This window comes from Seriola lalandi, unplaced genomic scaffold (genome assembly GCF_002814215.2).
Source record: "Seriola lalandi dorsalis isolate HSWRI2012SDOR001 ecotype SW California unplaced genomic scaffold, Sedor1 jcf7180002054939, whole genome shotgun sequence".
Classification (NCBI taxonomy): Eukaryota; Metazoa; Chordata; class Actinopteri; order Carangiformes; family Carangidae; genus Seriola; species Seriola lalandi.
The window spans coordinates 1,408,350-1,429,851 of record NW_019525659.1 but is presented as its reverse complement, the minus strand read 5'-3'; the positions used below and the strand labels follow the sequence as shown (position 1 = coordinate 1,429,851).

Below are 21,502 nucleotides of genomic sequence, written 5' to 3'. Positions count from 1 at the left end.
CACGCATTTCTCCTTACAAACAGATTACAGGAGATGATCAAGCATGAAATATTTGTCTGAGAATCTGGATTATAAAAATGGCCACTCCATCTTCACCTTGTACCATTGATTTTGGTCAATTTAAATTAATTGCAAATGTTTACTATATGGACCACTAAATCACATTATGAATAAAATTATAAACTTGTGTTATTCGCTGGTTTTGAGGCCCAATCTTGAATAGGGGCCCTGAGTTACAATCTTTTTAAAGTCTTTATATACAGTGCTTACAAGGTGCATTTTATTGAATATTACGGTGCTCCATTAACACAATGTATACATATATAGCCTATGCATCAAACTGTTGAGCAAATAGAATAGGAATTGTAGAGAAAATAATTTTATATTGGACCTATTGGCTCATTGACTTCTCTAACAGAATTTTAATGGTGTAGATGTGGTGCATGTCCATAACCCATTCATACTCCTTGGTCTGGCTGCATTAAAATGCATCTGTTTATGCTGCAATTTCGCCTTTTGTTCAGTCCCTCATAGATGCCAGTTATTCCACATATTTAAATATTTCATCTTATTATTGTAACCTATTATGTTTATACATATATACATATATTATACTGTGTTACACTAGTAGCAGTTTTGCACTCAGTAACTTTTTAATAACCAAACTAAATTAATTCACCACAGTATCACAAATCATAAAATCATAGTCTTGCAATAGATCCCCAGCTGAAATGAGAGGAGCTCACGTCCTCTGACCTGGCACCATCATATTCACTTCAACATGGCACAAAAATATCATCCTTATCAACAGTTGCTTGGGGCACACATTCATTTTCAGAGTTAGTGTCCTGAATAAACAACAGTATGGTTCCAGGTCTCTAAAGACTTGAGGTCTGTGTTTAACAGTTCTTAGTTACTGTATATCTAATAACCAGAAGTCCAATCATTTGATCTTCCACTTGTTTCACAAAGAGAGAAACACGCTATAACATTGGATATGAGGTTATTAGATATAATTTGTACCACCATACTGTAGTCCATGTGTGCATGGGAATGAATAATAATAATACTGGGGTAAATTATACACAACAATACATAATACAGCTGCTCTGGTGGACGATGGAAATGCAGAAATCTTATCATTATGTCGTGGATTTTGCATTGTTCATATTTAGGCTACTTTTGTTTTTAGAATTTACAAAGTGACCTTTTGACAAAGTGAAAAAAGTAAAATTTTAATTTACAATAAAATGTGAATTACTTCATGTGTACTGCAGTTATTAAGACAGGAACTCACACTGTATGGAACTATTATATTTGCTCACAGTATATCTACTGAATGCTGAGTTGTGGCTAAACCGTTCAGGTCATAGTCAGTCACGCAGTGGTGAGGCATCACCTCTCACAGTCTCAGGATGCAGATGATGTGCAGTTTACATTTTATAAGAGACCTGAGAAGAACCTCTTCATTAATGTAAGCTATGGACTTGTATGTTTATCTGATGGGAGCACCTCTAAACAAACACGCACCCTTCAAGAACATCTGACACTGTTTTCTCAAACACACTCCACTGGGGTCAAATCATAAATAATCATTAAATGAGCCAGAATTTGCCCAATGGGCTAATTTTCATCTGTTATGTTAAGTTATCTCAGGGTACTTTTGTTATAGAGCAGGTCTAGACTGTACTCTAAAATATGATTTACATTATTTACATTGACCCAACATTACCCTATGAGCAAGCACTCTGCGTTTAACAGGCAGGGGGGCTCCAAACTCCAAACAGGAGGGATTTAAACAGTCTGAATGAGGAATGAATAGTTATAAATTCATAGTTTTAGTATAGTTTTATCTCACAGAGGAGGTGCAGGTACATTGGTCAGCATGTTTGCATGTTAACAATAACCCCCTTAATTCAATTTGCTATAAATCATGCAAGCCATGGATTTTTATGGATCTAAAAAAAAATGGTCAAAATCGAAATCGCAGTTGCAGTTTTAGAACTTTCAACAACACATACTTAAAGAAAAGATAGCAAACAAAGCCGGTCTGAAACAAACTGCAACAGGGAATTAAAAAACAACTTGTTTGTAGAATGGCTGCTACTACAGAAAATAACTGTAAATTCAGCATGTAATTAAGTATGTAAATAATTTGCTCAATGCAACACGCCCATAGATCTCACCCAGAGAATGGATTGGTTCCTTTTTGTCCAGATGATCACATGAGGGAGGGTCCTGTTTGAACTTGATTATTCTGAGAGGGTGTTTCTTATTTATCATGGCTCATGTGATGCTTTCATGTGTTGCTTTGTGCTCTTATGTGTAATTATTGTGCATAGAGTTGGTGTCAGTGCAGTGATTCTCAACAGCCTCTCTCTCATCACCTCCCTGGTCCTGTGTATTCAGTTACCTAGAATCCAATACAGACTTTAAAGCCTTTTCCCTTGTATTATTCGGTATTAAGTACGTAGCGACAGCTTCATGGAGTCTCTTTGGTTTTAGGCAAACGTATTACCTCAAAACCTGGAGGTCTGCTGTGACCATCATTTATATGATCCTATCAACAGTAGTTTTATCTTATTGTTTGCTTGTATTGTTTTGTTACTTGCAGGTGTCTACGATAACTTTGTCGAGACATTACATATTGTTGTCCTCACCCTGAGGCACTTTCAGGGATTGGTCATACAATTCAGACTCCAAAAGCTCCTGCACTTAATAGGTCTGGATGTGTTTTTTATACAGCCTAGTATCATTCAAAGTAAGGATGTGAGGAGGTCAGGTTGGTGGATGGACATGCAACTCAAAATTAATGTTTTTTTGGTTGCACTGGTCTGATGTAATGGCTTCAATGTTTCTCTCTTTTTCAGTCCCTCTCTTGGTGCTCTCAGTCTCAATCCACAGTTCTGTTCTCTAGTCACAGGGGGGCAGCATCAACACTAAAGTACTAAGCCAGACACACAAGTCACTCATAAGCCAGTGAAAATTTGTATATAGAGTTTTATAATCTTTTTAATTTATTTTGAATAATGTACTGATTGCATGCAACAGGCCACATTTATATGTCATTATAATAAATTTGCTTCTACAAAATGAAACCAAAATGTTCTGTCTAATAAGAAGAAAGAGCCTCAGGAGTCAGCAATGTTGATCATTCAGGAAATCAGGGCTTTGTTCCTACATTCGTGGACAGAGGGAAAGAGAAGCTACACAAAGTTTGATCCCTTCGTCTCTGACTACTACAGTGATGATAGAGCCTCATATGACTAAGCGGTCATGGTCACACAAGCCATGGCCTGGAAAACGAGAGGAGAAAATATAAGTAAATAAATATAAACCAACATAAATAAAAGAAAGGAACTTAAAAAGGATTCTAGAGTTATTGGGACATCCTGATAATAAAGAATTGTAGTAGTCCAGTGTAGAGGTGTACTAGTTTTTCAGCATCCCTTTGAGACAGGATATTTCTGATTTTCACAATAATGCGCAGGTGGAAGTAGGCTGTCCTAGAGACTTGTCTTTACGTCTTTAAGACATTCCTGAAGTTTGACCACCTGATCAGTCTCACCTGGCTTCATAGAAAATGGGATGAAAATGTATGTGGCGATTTCTGATGATATTGCCTAAAGGTAAGATATTGCCAAGGTCATTAATAGGCATCTGCAGTCCGGGTACGGACACAGAGTAACCTATAACCTCTAAGTAATTGAGAATTAATCAATTTTCTCAAGCGTTTCTATTTTGACTGCTACAGCCTTTATGTGATGCTACTCAGCCAGTCACTGCAACTGAAATCTGTGAGTGAGACACACACACACACACACACACACACACACACACACACACACACACACACACACACACACACACAGAGATGAAAGACAAGATGAGAGCTCATTGCGGAGAGTGAGATATAAGAGAAAGAAAGAGAAAATGAGGCGTTAAAGCTGTTCAATTGGTAATATGTTTTTTGAGAGGAAGAAAAAGGGAAACGGAAGCTTTATTTCATTTTTCTAAAATCAAGCGTTTTAAGATGCACGTTTCAAAAGCTCTGATATGATGTAATTATTACACCATTAGTAACACACAGTGAAGTCCAACAGTCTTTCTTCAGCTATTCCTCCCTGGTTATTTGTGATGCTATGACTAGATTTAAATATACAGCAACAACTGAGGAGGAAGTCAGGTACCTGCTAGGAGCATAGCACAAAATAACATTTAGCAGCACTTTGGTGATAAGTTAGTGTTGTTTCAAAAGACCCTGAGACTGGAGGTAGAGGACCTGTAGTTTTCATTGAACTGGTCAAGGTAGTAATTAAGAAAAAGAACCGTAGATCACCTGTCAGTATGCAGTTGACCACTCACAAGCATTAAATCTGTAAAATCATGTATACACAAAATCCCCTTTTTGTAATCCACCCTTTAACATACAGACTGCACAACAAGGGTCTGATGGTGTCCTTCGTTTGGGTTCCTGCCCATGTAGAAGTAGAAGGAAATGAGGATGTTGATATATCACTCAAATAACAAACAGTTAACATGTAAATAATGTTGAGTAAAGCTGAAGGTAAAACAATCATAAAGAGACAAATGCAAAAAAAAAAGTATGGCAAGAATATAGGGTCTGGGGGCATTTTGTTGATTAATTACATGTTTTTGCGCAAAAACTAAATCGGAATAGTCGCTGTCTTTTACTTTGAAGGAATGAAAGCGGAAGTGAAACTGAACTACCACTGCAAGGCAGAGCACAGATGATCTTGCTATGTTGCATTATTACTAATGAATAGAGTTATTGTCATTACTGGGAGTATGCATGGATAAAATGAGGCAGTGTGGACATCTTTTCGTGTGGGACCTCTAAAGGTGGGACGCCGTCATGAACTAACTACTCTGAGAGGCTATGGTAACAGCTAACCACAGACAGCTAACCAAAGAAAGCTTTAGTGATTTTAGCCTAAACCAGCTTATGAGCTAACTAGATACACACAATGCAATTTGGACCGACATTGGTGGTTAATTTTTTATAGTGTGAATACCAGTTCTATGCTTTGCTGCTACTTCTACCAAGTGAACGCCGACTTAGCTAAAGTGCAGGACTTTTAAGTTAGCCAGTTAGCTAGGTTCAGAATAGCTAGCAAACACAATAGCTACATCAGCTAACGTCAAACTAGCTACTGGGAATCATCACTACCTAACTGGGTTGTAGGGTGAAGGTATTTAAGACCAAATATGAGCCACTTCTTGTTTGAGAGACGCTGACCATGAAACTGTCAACATTCAATGGTTTGTACCAAGTGACAAAGCAAACTTGACACCACATTGCAGATTAGCATTAGCTGCAGTTAGCGTCAGTCGAAGAAGCTCTTTGCAGAAACTGGCTTTTAAACATGAAATAAGACCCCGCACACAGTGTGAACTATGTGATATGATTGTAACAGTATGCTGCGGTTAATCTGACGTTTGCTTGTTAACATTAGATGACGTTCTAACGCTGTAGACGTTAGAGTATTCTGCATTTGACATGCTAACTCAGTTATCTCAGCCAGGCTAATGCCACACCGGGGGATGGGGTTGTTATGTCCTTCGTCACAGCTCTCATCACTTTGTTTAAATTATCAACAGCCTTTTGTCCACAGTGTAAATACTCAGAAAAGTGAAACTTAACTATTTAGAGGAGAGGCCATTTGTTTACTGTTAAATACAAGTGTCCAGTGATGGCTAACACCCTGTTCAAGCAGTCAGTGTTATGACAATAACAAAATCGCATAATTGATTTGACTGTTGATTGGCGGTGTTATCAGGCTCATCTTTACTTCTGTTTTTTTGGACTATATGATTTAAACAACAAATAAACTGTATTATAGATAGAATACTTAGTGTTTTGTATTTATTTTTGCCAAAACAATAGTGGGTAGTCCATTTTGAGAAACACTGATGCTATGATTTGTGTCACTGTGTCTTTCCTTCAACATCAAATCAAATTCATAGTTGCATAAAAATCTTTATATTACATGTTTGGAACATGCCAAACCAGGAAGTTGCTCCCCACTATACTAAATGATCTTTAGAGAAGTTAAAACATTTGTTTTTTAAACCGATCCTTAAGCTTCAGCCTGCACCATGTAATAACTGTTATCTTACTCCAAACAGGTACTGACACCTTTCCTACCTTGGATCAGAGAGAATAATCAGAAAAAGGAGATGGAAAAGATGGCTGCTGTCCACTTGTCATCAGCTACTGCTTCAGCACTCTCAGAGAGAGACTAAAAAGGACGTAAAAGAGTACCTCTGTCTTACAGGCAAGACGAGAGACAAAGAGAAAACATCCAAAGCTCTAAGCCGAACTTTATAAAGCAGAGGAAATGGCTTTCTTGGACAATCCAGCCATTATTCTGGCCCACATTAGACAGTCTCATGTGACCAGTGATGACACAGGAATGTGTGAGATGGTACTAATAGACCAGGATGTGGATCTGGAGAAGTGCCAGCTGGCTCTGGTGCCCGGCAGCAGCTGTGGGTCAACGGGGTCAGGCTCCCTGAGTGAGGAGGGCAGCAGCGTGACGGACAATCATGCCTGTGATCTCTCTCAGTCCATGGACATCACCTCCAGCTGGGACTTTGGTATTCGGCGGCGTTCCAACACAGGTAGGCTCATTTCCAGGCTCTGGCCGGTTAGCAGGGCAGGCTTTCTGATGGGCACACCTCCCTCCTGTCATCGTGGCAGGGGCAGCCAGAAAGCCTGTTCTGCTGTTGTTTGGAGGGGTTTTGTGTGTGTAATCTGGGCCAGTGGTTTAGTGAGGCTCAAGTCAAATTGTGTGTGCTATTGAAGGTTGTCGCTGCTCGGGTGGAAAGCATGGGGTTACATTGTAGTTCACTGTGTGAATTTTCTTAATTGTTTATTATGATTAATGCCAATATAGTTTGTAAAGTTCGTGTTGGGTTGTTTTGTTTATTATGCCATTTAGAAGAAAAGTGACACTTTGTAGAACTGAATGTAAGTCAGCGGCTATGGCAAAGGAGTGGGACTCAAGTGTCTTTGGATTCACTCATCAACTTCATTAGATAGTTGACAGTAGACATAGATATGGAAATATGCGGCTGGAGCAAGGGAATTACATGCAGGAAAGATCCCCAGCTGGAATCTAACTGGAGATGTTGACACAACACATTATATGTCTTACACCACTAAGCCATTATGACGGCCCCATGCCTTTGGCTCTGAGCTCTAGCGTAAAGTGCGCTTACACTAACTTGCCCCTACAGGATCACAAGATTTTTAAAAAATGAAAATAAAATTACTCATTATTAAAAAATTTTGTTGCTCCGGCCAGGTCAGATGGGTTAAGAAACATGTGCCACCAGACAAACAGGTTGAAAACAAACTCCCAAGTTAATTATATCACTCTATTAAAGTGGTCCTGCAGGATAATTCTGATTCATATTCTCTCATATTTCCCCAAGTTGAGCAGGATTTTTCCCTACATGTTGCTGAAACCAGTTTTAGATGATTTTAGCTTTTTTGACATTGAGCATTATCCTGCTGGAAGGAGCCATTAGAAGATGGTACAATTTGGGAGAATTTTTGTTGTTGGCACCATTCTGAGTAGCACAAGTTGTTTGTGAAGATCCAAGAATCATGTCACAGTCAAAGTCACTGAGATCACATTTTTCCTCATTCTGATGTTTGATGTGAACATTAACTGAAGCTCATGACCTGTGTGCAGGATTTTTGAAGCATCTTAATGGCTGATTGGATAGTAGCATTAATATGTAGGAGCACACGTGTTCCTAATAAAGTGCTCAGTTAGTGTATTTATAAAATTCTCTCAGAGCTGATGAAGTGATGATGAATAGATGAAATGTGAATTTACTTCCTACAAGTGTGTATTTCTGCTGTTTTTATTTTGATCTGTTGTTTCGATTTTGTCTGTGTTGTCCTCCAAACTTTGATTACATTTCTGCTTCGCTTCCATTTGGGTTTGGCTGTGACAGTTTTGGTCTAACTGTTATCCTCTGAGCAGCAGTGCTCTCAAATATCTGGTTAGACAGTTCTACACTAAAAGGGAGGGACGCAGGGATTTTTTTCCCCAACACACCAAAGGTGGTTGCCAACAAGGCAACCACATTAAACAGAATGTTTGACAACTATTATGTTTAAGCCCTGGAAAATATCTGGGTCACTTTTCTCCAGCACAAAGACAAAACACATTTCATGTGAGAGACAAATATCCTAAATCTTTCTATTTACTTTCAGTAACAATGTTTGTCAGAATACAGACGTTCCTGTGGTAGCCACTTAAATCTCAAGGTTTGGTGTCCTAATCACCATGAAATCATCAAATCAGTCATGAAATGAATATACCGTGTTCAGGTTGGGATGTGGGTGTGTAACATGATGTGCTGTAAAAACTGAGTATAGTGAGTTTCAATCAAATGAAGAGTTTGAATCTATTCTAAGCTACATTCAGGTGTTTTATTTGGAAGGTAAATGTGGTTTTGGTGATAGAGGGAGTCCAAAGGTAGACGACACGTCTCCTTTTGGCTCCCTTGAATGTTTTACTAAGTCTGGTGGAGTGCCGGTCGTGGTTGTGGTTGTGGGTAGACAGCAGCAATCCTGAAACTTTCAGACTTGAGCTTGAGAACTGACCTGTGGTGGCTGTTTCATCAGGACTCCAGCAAGAAAGCCGCGAGAAACCTGGGGCTGCTGGTAAGATTACTGGGATAAAAACTTTAAAGGTATTATACGTAAGAATGAGAAGAAATTTACATGTATTAATCACCTTTTTCTTGCCACTGTGTGAATGGATTGAAACGTCACCTTCCCGGACTTACCTATAATGGACATTTGACTGATCTCTATCGAAGGAAACCCAAAGGATATGAGGTTAATGCTCCTGAGCACCTCGCCTCAATGCCTTTCTTCTTCTGTTTTGTGTAGTTGGACTAGCCATCACGTCCACCAGGACAAATCCCGGTGTGCCGCCACATTGGTGGACTGTCAAAAAATCCTTTTCCTTTTCAACTCTGTGTGTCTGTCATTTGGGTTTAGAGCGTGTCACATGCGTGTTCCAGCAGGTAAGTCCAGGATGTTGCACTGTCGCCGCTAGACTTTCCTTCCCTAAACTCGCTGTTACGTCGCCACCAGTCTCTTGTCTGCAGCTCTAGTTACTCCCATTCAAACCTCCACATGGTCTGGTGCTGACAAATGTGTAGACTGCTCCTTCTGTTTCTCCCGGTACTTACTGGCCTCCGGTGTCATTAATAACAAGGTTTTCTGAATGCTACAACTACAACCTGTAAAGCCAAAGTTACACTGTCTGCATCCACAAGGGTCAACATGACTTAAACGTCGTCATCAGAGGGTGTATGTGTGGCTCTGGTGCAGACATGCATCTACCCACCAAGTTATTATGATCACGTAGACAGTCCGTTCAGCCACTACGCTTCAAGGGTAGCATCTGCACATGTGATCCACTGGGTACCGTAATGCCCGAAACAAGTAGATGATGATCCACTGCCTGGAACGTGTCCTCCAAACAGATTATAACAGAAAACAACTACATGTGGGTGGTGTCTGCAGCTGTCTCAGCTGATCTTGTATTCCTCTCATGGGCCAGGTGTTCTGATATTTTTATACTACAATTTATGTGTATGTGAATTTTTCTATTTCATCAGGTTTGTAGTGATTTTGACTCGTTTTTGTGATAGAAACTTAAAAGTTGTTTTTTCTTTTCAGCCCAAAGACTTGAACGGCTACGGAAAGAACGGCAGAACCAAATCAAATGTAAAAACATTCAGTGGAAAGAGAGGTCGTCCTCCCAATCAGGTACTGTTTATTACAATTTTACATAAATATCCAAATATCAAAGCATCAATCACAATTGATTTTGTAGTAAAAATATACCGTTCACTTTTCACTTTGTTTCTGTGGGAAATGAGAGAAAGAATTTGGCTACAGCAAATCATTTTCATATTGTAATCTTTATTTTGGATTGGAGGAAAGATTTTGGATCATTTTACCTTTTTTAAAATTCAAGTAAAAACACAAGAAAACCAGTCTTTGGTTGAACTGGTCACGACTGGTAAATACATGCAATTGTAATCAAATATTCTGCATGAAATCCTTCCTTTTCTGGATATGTTCCAGCACTAAGAACAAAATAAACTGTCACTGTTGTCAGTGTTCCTGAAAATAATCAGGAAATCTGCTCTCATGCTCTCGGTGCAGTGGAGGATCTGGGGACTCTGTTTGAAAAGCGGGACTATAAAGACAGGCCCCGGACGACAGGCACCAAATCCACCCTCTCACTGCGACTGGAGCAGTGTCCCCAGCAGCTCAACAACCCCTTCAATGAGTACTCCAAATTCGATGGCAAGGCGAGTGATTCAAAATTGAACCCAGTTTCTTTTTATCATTTAAAAATAAATGTATCATGAATGAGAAGTAAAAATAGGCAGATTGATTAATTTTGCTTTGTTTTTTCTGTTTGACTGAAACAACCTTTGAAATGAAAAAAAGTTACTGTGAATTAAGGATTAGTTGACTTCAGTAAACCTTCATTCATAGTTTTACCTCAGAAACTGTGAGAGTGAAGTTTTGTGTCAATGAAAATTACTTTCAAGCACGTCTTGAGCTCTGCATGGGTCGATAACACTAGAAAAGTGATATATAAGTGCGGTCCATTTACCAAATTGTAATACTGCAAATGATAACGATAATTAAAGTTCCTCTCCATGTTTTAAACTCTGTAAAAATCCTCTGCTATGATTCATATTTAGTTTCACATGTTTTCACACGGCTGCACAGTGGTGCAGTGGTTAGCGCTGTCGCCTCACAGCAAGAAGGTTCCGGGTTCGAGTGTGTGTGGAGTTTGCATGTTCTCCCCGTGCAAGTGTGGGTTCTCCACCTCTTCCTCCCACAGTCCAAAGACATGCAAAATGGGGACTAGGCTAATGGGATACTCTAAATTGACCATAGGTGAGGTGAGTGTGAATGGTTGTCTGTCTCTATGTGTTTGCCCTGCGATGGACTGGCGACCTGTCCAGGACGTACCCCGCCTCTCGCCCGAAAAGATGCTGGGATAGGCTCCAGCCCCCCTGCGACCCTACTAGAGGATAAGCGGTAGAAAATGAATGAATGAAATGTTTTCACACATTGAACTGGGTCTGAAGCTCATCTCTTACTTCCTGATTGAGAAATGTGGATCAGGCCTTGTGCCCCCGCCCACCAAGTGAAAAGAAGTAAATTCAAACCGTGAGAGTGAAAGGTTTTAGTTTTTTTCACTCTATGTAATCAGGATTTTTCTCTGCTCTCTCCCTCTTCACCTTTCAGGGCCACATTGGCACAACAGCTACAAAGAAGATCGACGTGTACCTGTCAATGCAGGTGGCTCAGGAGAAACTACATCCCATGACAGTGGTAACCATCGCCAATGCCCGCGTCCACGACCTCATCGGTCTCATCTGTTGGCAGTACACGAGCGAGGGACGAGAACCTAAACTCAAGTGAGTGTGTTAAGGTGTGTTAACAGCAGTTTCCTACACTGACAGTCTCGGTAACACACTCTGCTTCTGTCTCTCCACAGTGAGAATGTTAACGCCTACTGCCTCCACATCGCAGAGGATGACGGCGAGGTGGACACTGACTTCCCTCCTCTCGACTCCAATGAGCCAATCCACAAGTTTGGTTTCAGCACTTTGGCCTTGGTGGAGAAATACTCCTCGCCTGGCCTCGCCTCCAGACAGTCGCTGTTTGTCAGAATGTAAGTCAGAAACATACTCATGCATATAATCAACATGTGGGTGTATATGTAAATGTTTATCCTGATGTTTCCAGGCCCGTTGTAGAATACAGCACAATGCTGCTCAACATCTGCACTGCAGAATGTGTTGCCTTTGAACTGTGTGTACTGACACTCCTTTGCTGCCTGTTGAAATGTGTCTGTAGCGCCAAGTGTCATAAACTGTCAAATACTAAAGCTAGCATTGGTTGTCTGCTCAGATTCATGATCATGATGTTTAATTATTCTTTGATCAGACGGATCCTTATTAAAATCATATCAGAAATCATCTCTGATCTCTGTCCACACTGTCACACCTGAAAACACACATCACATGACCATACATGTTGGTGTGTTGGTGTAAACAAGAAGCAGATTGTCTACTCTGCAGTTATTGGCAAACTTCCTGGGTACCTGACATTTCTTATTAGCTTAAGGTCAACTTCACACTGCACTAGGTCCCAAGACCATCAGGTCCTTGAGAATCAGTGTGTTAGCACTGAGACTGGGAAATTGGCTTTTAATTTTCTGCTCCACACAAGTGGAATAACATGCGGAAAAGATTCAAATTAGATGAGTTAATCCCTTTTAATGTTTTTAAATCTTTGCTGACTCATGGCAGTGTGAATGTGTGCTTCAACTGAGTCATATTGCTTTTATGGAGCATGTCCTATATTATATGTTTTATGGCTTTCATTTGTGGCTTTCATTGTTTTTATACATTACACTGTATATTGCATATCCATTCAAAATAGTTTTTACACTTATGGATTATTGTCTCTCGTATATATTGTGTGTGATGGCGTCCGTGTAAAAGAGAGCTTGCTCAGAACAGCAAAGACAGTTGTAGCATTAAAATACAGAAATAAACAACAGCTGCTAGCAGAGAACAAGGTCAGTAACACTTGAATCCGTGTTGTATTGACCACTGGTAGTCGAAACTGATGCGAGCCAATCAGGAGAGACCATGGGTGTTTGTGTCATTGTTTCCGAAGGTCTCAGTTTCTGACCGTCCAGATACAGCACAACCCCAGAGTTTTCAAACTAAAACGGCAGTGTTTCCAAAAGTCTCGGTTTTAGGTACTCAAAAAACTCGTGTGGACGCCAGGAGTCAACATAGTAAGAGTTTTTATCAGATTATCCCAGTGTAATATTGTAGTGACTTTCAGTCCAGATAACAGAGTAGATAAATAAACAAAATATATTCACAACACAAACACATCAGCGGATTGTGTTACTGCTGTGAAAATACAGGCTCATACAGTTATTGACTTCAGTCATAACTAAAGAAGCCAGTCTTCAGTTGTCCTGTTCCAGGTCCAGTGGTCCACCTTTCTGTCTGTCTGGATGATGGAGGTAAATACACAGTCATTCTCAACCTTCATCTGCTTTCTCCCTTGTAGAAACGCTGCTCATGGTTTCTCTCTGATCCCTGTGGACAGTCTGAAGGTAACCATGAAAGAGATCCTCCAGAAAGCACTGAAGAAGAGGAAAGGCTCACAGAAAGGCTCAGGTATCATTTACTGCTCGCTCCCTTTAACCTGACAGTGACACTACAGACAGACCAGACACAGGGAAGTGTGATGTCTTCTTTATATGAAATAGAACTGCCAAACACTGCTTATAAGAGATGAGGGAGGCGGTGGGATGCAGCCAGGAGGAAGCTGTAACAGCAGATTGTTAATGTGGATACTCTTCCTCCTGATCAGAAGACACATCAGACAAACTAGATTGGCCTCATCTCTTTCATTCCGGCTTTACTTCTGTTTCTAAAGGCTATGGCTAGTGGACATTTGAATTGTTTCCTGAGAAGGCAGTTTTACAGACATGCAACACTGGTTTGGAAACAAACCAACAGTTTAGCCTAAGTTCATGAGTAACACTGGTGCTGGCAGGATTATATTTCATAGTATGCACAACAACCACCTGTCTGCTTGTAGGCTCCCTTTAGGTTTCCTACACACACATACAGTATGTCTACTCATTGAACGAGTGAGCGAGCAAGAGAGAGAAAGAGAGAGGGGATTGATTAGTGTATTTTAGCGCTAAAGTTATGGCACAACACCACCATAAAACTGATTATCTTACCACATGTATTTCAAAGAGCAACCAGCAACAGCTGCTAAATAACAGGCTACAATATACTATTATATACTATATTGAATATCCCTAAGAAACGTGCAGTGAAAGATTCCCTCATTTAGCATCGTCATCGTAAGAGCAGTTGTCTCCTAACTCCTAAAGATACTAATGACAATATTCAACATCAAGACCAAACCAAGCTGCAGCAATAAACAATCAACAAACCACACGATATAATAAAATGAAATGGTGTTCCTGCCTATAAGTTCCTTCTGCCTCTGAACGTTACATCAAACTCTTGTAGAACGAACTTCATCAGCGCTCCACATCTGCAGAGTCAACACTGTGCATCAAAGCAGCAAACCCCTCTTTTATCTCCTGCTCTGCTCTTCAGTCTAGACAAGATAAGATGTTGAAAAAACAAACAAAATCCAGAATAGAAAAAAGTAAAAGAAAAAAAGAAAAAAGATTACTGCTGCCGGCTGCTGATGAGTACGGCCCGATTATTACCAGTAGGATTCATGACCAAAAACTGACCTGAAAAGAAGTAAAAAAAAAAAAAAACACAATTATCCTTCAGGATGGAGCTCTCCAGCATCAACAAGAATGATAGCTGTCCTCCACCCAACTCCAAAACTCCCGAAACGCTGAGGTGTGTTGCTGTCGTCTGACTCTCTCCAACAGGGCCCATGTATCGTCTGGAGAAGCAGACGCAGCCAAACGTGGCAGTAGACCTGGACTTGACGCTGGAGACCCAGAGCACCCTGGAGTTCTGCCTTGTCCGAGAAAACAGTACGTTCCATCACCACAACTGCCTCATGTTCTCAGTGAATAACTCACAGCTGGCTCCACTCCACCAGCTTCACTCTGTGGTCATAGATGTAACTGTTTAAACACTGATTTCACATCTTAGGACTGTTTGGACTAAAGAATGAATCGAAATATTTATTGCAGTCCATGTTGTCTTTATGTAGACAGCACAAACAAAAGGATTGTTAGCTGCTGGTAAAGGATACACTTTTTTTATTTCAACAGCAACAGCATAAAATTCTGAATTCACATTGTCCACTCATCCACTCTCTCCAGTGTTTCTAAGAGCTCACCTGTAGCCAGGTGTAGCCTGTGGGCTCAGGATGATTGGGTGTGTTTATGATGCAACAGATGTGATGCAAAGACAGCATCATTGTCATATAAAGATAAAATCCCAAAGGCCTGAATGTAGAGTGTGATTGTATTTTAATGCCTGGAGCCAAAACAAGACTCAAGTTTTTAATGTTTCTCTTTTTTTTTCCTTTTGCCTCCAGGCTCCAGGGGGGAGGAGAGTTCGGAGGAAGACCCACCTATTGACATCACCACAGTCCAAGACATGTTGAGCAGTCACCACTACAAGTCCTTCAAGATCAGTATGATCCACAAGCTGCGCTTCACCACAGACGTCCAGCTAGGTACATCCTTCTTACTGCAGGTTGCAAAACTGTAAAACTGTCATTGGCAGATATACCACTCCATACCAGAAATAATAGGTCCTGGATTTGAGACAGATTGGCAGTTACATGTCTTTTCATGCTCTCTAAGCATTGAAAGTAATTATAGCAAACATTTTTGTGAAAGTTATATCGCGATTGTTATTGATTTATTTTAAAGCCCAGAGCTCCTTCAGACAACTGTTTTGTTTTTCTTACACTCATTTTAAAATGAAAACTCTGCATCCTAAAATGCATTAGCTACATACACAATACCATGCTAACTCAAACATAGAAATAAGGTACTGCATGGTAGAGCTAGTCAGGCTGTAGTTTTTATTCCTCATTGTTTTCAGGTAATCCGTCCGACCATCCATCCGTACATCCCATTCTCGTGGCCACAATATCTCAGTAACGCCTTGAGGGATTTTATTCAAATTTGGCACAAAAATGGACTCAGGATAAACTGATTAGATTTTGGTGGTCAAAGGTCAAGGTCAGTGTGACCGCACAAAACACTTTTTAGCCATAACTTGAGACTTCACACAGCAATTATGACAAAATTTCATTGAAATGGTTCATATTTTCTATGACTGGATAAACAGGGATGTAACCTGAAACTAGTCTCAGTGAGGAGAGATACAACCACAAGGAGGTGATTCTAGTTCCCTATAACAGCCGTGCTCAGCTGCTTACTCACAATGCTTCAAGGATGAGTTGGACAAACATCTTTTAGATAATACTCTCCAAATTCAACATGAACATTAGCATCAGTAACATTAGCAGCTCTGATCTCCCACACAGTGACTGTTCTAGTCCTTTAATAAGACTTTTCTTACAAAACCTGTGACCTAAAAATAATTGGCAATGGTATGCCAACTCTTGGCCTTAGAAGTCTGAGGTCATTATTGTAGCTTGTGAGGTCACCAGGTATGCTAAGGTTTCATCATGTCTCAGACCTCCATGAGGACCAGCGCCTCACTTTGAGTCCCAGTAGGAGACTAGGGCTGTGCATTTAATAGAATTTTTTTCTTCGATTATGATTTTGGCCTCCAACGATTATAAAAACAAGATAATTGAGAAACATTGTGTGGCGTTCTGTTTCACAACAAATTTTTATCGGTTCCGCTCTCGATACTGAAGGAATTAGGAAAACAGATTTCATATTTGTTAAAAAAACATAAAAGTTCTCTCTCACATTCACCAAGTCTGTTTCTGATGAAGACATTTGTCTATGATGCATTTTCGCTTTTCCCTACACAGAAGTTTTTATGTCATCATGCTCAGATATCTTTAACTCAAATTGTGTATAACGGGAATAATTACATAGACACAGCGCTTTTTGTTTGGAAATCATTTTTTATGTCCTTTTCCAAAGTCAATGAGAAATTGTGCTGAATAATCGTGATCTCAATATTGATCAAAATAATCGTGATTATGATTTTTACCATAATCGAGCAGACCTAGTAGGAGATGGATGCTGCCTTTTGATTGACACCTTGATTTATCATATCTCTTTATTCCACACATTCAACCATGTGACTGACCAACAACAAATCTTCATACGCCAGCAGCCGTGTGTGTTGGTGTGTGCAGAGGAGTGTGTCCTGTGTCTGGCTATTTAGTTCACGGTTCTGCTGCTTTAATATCTTTTCACAAATTCAGATCATGGAAGTTCACCCAACACAAATAGAGAGATTTTCTATGATGTGAGCACAGCTGTCACAGCTGGCGGCTGTGATGGAGCTTGAGGTGTCCCCGTTCTGTCGAGTCCAACTTTTTCAGGGATCTTCACATGCTGTTTACTGCCATTCAAAAGAATTTGAAACAATCAAACAGTTACTCTTGGCTTTTCAAAGAATGTGCAAGTGCATGACACATCAGCAGTTCTGCATATACAAGATTATAAAGAGCTTTACGGTGCTAAGAAATCTGCTAAATGCTAACATGCTGATGTTCAGCAGAAATAAAAACCAAAGTATTAGACAAATTAAAAATCTGACCAATTGAACATAACAGTAAGAGAATCACCTAAGTTACTACTGTTCATCGTGAGAGGGAGATGAATGTTCGGACCAAATTTCATGACAACTCATCCAATAGTCGTTCAGATATTTTCACTGACAGACATCCTGAGAGCTCAGTGTCAGAGTGGGATAAACATATCAGGTGATGCAGCAATTATATTTGTCCATGGTCAAATTAAAAACATAAACCTCTGTTTCTCCTCAATTTGTTTTCCGACGATGATGAGTGTGTTAGTGGGTCATCATGTGTTTTTCATCATGAACTGACGGATATCTTTTTCTTCAGGCATTTCAGGGGAGAAGGTGGAGATCGATCCTGTCACCAATCAGAAGGCCAGCACTAAGTTCTGGATTCGGCAGAAACCCATCTCCATCGACTCGGATCACCTCTGTGCCTGTGACCTTGTAGAGGAGAGAAGCCCCAGTGAGTGAAGCACGGACACAGTGACTCACTGTCTCTGCATGATGTTCACAGTAGAAACCACCTCTGTTTCCTCCTTAGTTCATGTTTTTAATTGAAGTTTAAGCTCAAGTCCAGTGAAAAATCTTAACAGGTACAAAGTTCAGTAGTTAAACTGCCTAAGATTAAAAAAAAATAGAAAACATCTTTTTCAGTTAACTTAGAGCTTCCTTGCAGCCTGTCCTCTCTCTCTCTCTCTCTCTCTCTCTCTCAGACTCTCTCTACATGTTTATCTTAAAGTTAGAACAAAATAAGACAAGTAAAACAGATACATAAAACACTTTATTTAACATAAGTTTGGTCAGACTCTAAGAAGTTCCTCATTCCAAATAAAACAAGTTCATATGAAGATGTTACTTAGATAAAATAAATTATACATGAATTTAAAGCGGATATTTCTTTCTGTAAATCAGAAACTCATTTATTCTATGAATGTTTTTTTTTCTGTTCTGTTCTGAGGTCTGGGCTGAAGTTGATTTATTGACATCAATATTAGATGGCATTGATTCTGAACTCTAATACAGGCTCACAGTCTTCTAACAGTGGTATCACACTTATCTGTCTTGTTGGCAAATATCAATCATGTACATTTTAACATATTGTCTTTCCATAAGAATTTATTTTTTACATACATCCAGTTGTTTTCCTGTTTTCAATTTTTACAATGTCCTGTTTTCTAAGATGAAAAATGATGCGTAAATTCATGATTCCTCTGAAAGTAAACTGAGATGATGACTCAGTTCACACAAAGACGTGACTGAAGATGTGCAGACAGAGACAGAAGGTGTGATCTGTGCATCTCTGCTGTTGTCAGTTTCTGTGATATTTCTCCTCTCTGTCTTACAGGCCACGCAATATTCAAGCTCACGTATCTAAGCAACCACGATTACAAGCCTCTCTACTTTGAGTCTGACGCTGCTACTGTCAATGAGATAGTGCTGAAGGTGAGTTCTGTCTGAATGTGCTTTTCCTATTTGTCTTTTCTCAAGTCAAAGTCTGGATCAAGTCTGTTCCAGGGCGTCTCTGTCTCTGTTTGTAATCCAATATCATATAGTGACATGTAAAGGAGATGAGTGGCAGCAGAGAGTATAGAACTGAAGTGTAGTTTAAATGTACTGGACCTTTCCTATCTCCAAAATCATTCATGTTATCAGACGACTTTTATTTTTATGCCTCCATGCCGGCGACAGTCAGAGCCAGAGTCATGTTGTTTTTGGGTTGTCTATCCGTCGACACCTCGAGGGAACTTTTTCAAATTTGGCACAAACATTCACTTGGTCTCGAGGATGAACTGGTTACATTTTGGTGGTCAAAGGTCAAGGTCTTGGGGACCTCACAAAACATGGTTTTGGCCTTGTGAACGCATTATCTCCGGAATGCCTTGAGGGAATTTCTTCAAATTTGACACAAACATTCACTTGGGCTGTGTCCGAAATCACTCATTACTCCCTATATAGACCGCTATGTAGGGAGTTTGCCATTTATAGTATAGTGGCAATTATTATACTATATATAGTGGATTCATAGTATCCCACAATGCATTGTGAAAAGTAGTGTACAACCCGTGGTCACTAACCAAGCAATATCTACAAACAGTGCAGAGAAAATGTCCCGAGTCTCTGAAAGTGTTTTTCATTTTACTGATGAGCTCACAGTATAGTCCTCTACATGGAACGCCCTGGATAGTGAGGAGGGAGGAGTGAATGAGTGAGTGATTTCAGACACAACCTAGGACTCCAGGACGAACTGATTAGATTTTGGTAGCCAAAGGTCAAAGTCACAGTGACATCACAAAACATGATTTTGGCCATGAGTGTAATATCTTGAAAATTTCTCAAAGGAAACCCTTCAGATTTGGTACAAACATTCACTTAGACTCTGGAGAGACGTGCGATTGTTTGGCCTGGGTGGAGGTACGAGTGTCATTGTAGTTCTGATGATATGTCGTCTTTGTATTTTTGGTAAAGGCCTGTGGATGTCAGATTGAAAGCTGAATGTATCATAGTAACATTTGAAACCATTTCATGGATAAAACTGTTTGTTTCTCAGGTGAACTACATCCTGGAGTCACGGGCCAGCTCCTCTCGGGCTGATTACTTTGCCCAGAAGCAGCGGAAGCTGAGCCGGCGGACTAGCTTCAGCTTCCAGAAGGACAAGAAGACCGGCCAGTAGACAGACGGCCAACAGAAGCCGCTCAGCCACCTGTCTGTCTCTACACGCACAGACAGACACAAAAACAAGGCCTGGTCTGAGTCTCATACACAGACGACCTCAGGCGAAACAGAGGTGGAGACTGACAGGACGGTGACGTCAGAGGAGATGAGAGCAGGAGAGCGACGGGCAGAAGATAAAGCAGACGTGTCTCTGTTCAGCTGAGTGCGGTGGACGCCTCCGAAACTCTGCTAGCAAAGACAGAGCACAAGCAAAAACAAGCGCACTGTTCTGAGAAAGAAAGAGACTTCTTGTGGGACAGAGTTTTTGTGTCATGTTGCCATCAGTTTCAGCTTTTTGTTTATTCACTGCCTCTGAATTTAAGCTCCGTCCTCATGGATGGATCTGTACAGCTTCAACACATTGACAACAAATCAAAGCTTCATCTTTGCTTCTGTCCTTTATCTTTAACAGATTTAACTCAACATAAAGAGAAGTCCTCTGCATTTTAATGTTCTGTACATAAACATTTTACATTCAGGAAATCAAGTAATAATAATAATGATGAAACAGCCCAGTCTGGATTATTAAACAACACATCAATACGCTTCTGCCTTAAATCCAGATTGCAAATCCTTTATATTATCTATACTCGGTTGCCAGATTATTAGGAACACATAGCTAAAGCTAATACAACACCTTCATGAAGGTTTCAGAGGGTTAGATTAATTAAACTATGATTATCCAGGACGCTGTAGTTTGTGACACTGATCAGTGAAGTCTCTAAAACAGTTTCAACAAAACTATTTATTGCAGGACTGTTTTATCAGACTGTTAGTTTTTAAGTGTTCCTAATAGACTGCCACCTGAGTGTATTGACAGTGCTGATTCAGGTGTGATCACAACACATTTTTAGGATTTTAAACAACAGTATGCTCATTTGAAAGCTTTGAAAAGACAGCAGCAGCGAATAGGAATATTAAAATACACATGTGGATACACATGGAGGTCACTTAAAAGATGTTTGACTGCTTTTTTTGTCTTTATTTTGTCCCTGCTGATAGCCGTACTCTGTCATTCATCACTCACTGATGTGAGGCCCTGCATCGTGGTGGAGGTGAGGTTGGTCGAGCGAGCAGCAAGCACCATGGCTGAGTGAGACAGGCAGAAACACCTGTGTTTGGATGAAGATGCAGCACTGGTTGACATTAGATTCCAAGTCTCAGGACTCAATTCTGGGGAAAGTGAAGGATATGCTTCTCCTGAACTTGATCTGAACTTAATCTTATCACTAATCCTCAATCATGTTTTATGATGTTTTAAGTTCCTCTCCAGACATGTTTTGAACGCTGTAAAAATCCTCTGCCATGATTCATATGTTGTTTAACATGTTTTCACACATAAAAACTGGGTCTGAAGCTCATCTCCTCTTACTTCCTGATTGAGAAATGTGGATCAGGCCTTGTGCCCCGCCCACCACCTGCTTGCTCCAGGTGTACAGGTGAGAGAGCAGAGAGTATCAGGATGGTTAGAGGAGGA

At 40.2% G+C, this 21,502-nt stretch overlaps 1 protein-coding gene across 3 annotated transcripts; it reads left to right on the top strand.

The window, feature by feature from the left end:
- The first annotated feature begins 4,710 nt into the window (after positions 1 to 4,710).
- mapkap1 (MAPK associated protein 1) lies at positions 4,711 to 21,386 on the top strand. Of its 3 annotated transcripts, none has more exons than XM_087171680.1 (13): positions 4,711 to 4,863; positions 6,151 to 6,645; positions 8,669 to 8,707; positions 9,737 to 9,826; positions 10,229 to 10,377; positions 11,333 to 11,505; positions 11,586 to 11,762; positions 13,184 to 13,293; positions 14,547 to 14,654; positions 15,167 to 15,307; positions 17,639 to 17,776; positions 18,659 to 18,756; positions 19,862 to 21,386. In XM_087171680.1, exons 2-13 carry the CDS (start codon positions 6,363 to 6,365, stop codon positions 19,982 to 19,984), a joined length of 1,629 nt encoding a protein of 542 aa, XP_087027806.1. In that variant the 5' UTR covers positions 4,711 to 4,863; positions 6,151 to 6,362; the 3' UTR covers positions 19,985 to 21,386. The 3 variants fall into 3 exon arrangements, with proteins under 3 accessions (XP_087027806.1, XP_023253655.1, XP_087027807.1); XM_087171681.1 differs by lacking the exon at positions 4,711 to 4,863 and adding an exon at positions 4,885 to 4,903; XM_023397887.2 differs by lacking the exon at positions 8,669 to 8,707.
- Positions 21,387 to 21,502: the final 116 nt, after the last annotated feature.

Coding starts and splice junctions, on each gene's coding strand:
- mapkap1 (XM_087171680.1), top strand. CDS start 6,363: ATGGCTTTCTTGGACAATCCAGCCATTATTCTGGCCCACATTAGACAG. Junction 6,646..8,668: donor TCGGCGGCGTTCCAACACAG/GTAGGCTCATTT, acceptor CTGTTTCATCAG/GACTCCAGCAAGAAAGCCGC. Junction 15,308..17,638: donor CACCACAGACGTCCAGCTAG/GTACATCCTTCT, acceptor CTTTTTCTTCAG/GCATTTCAGGGGAGAAGGTG.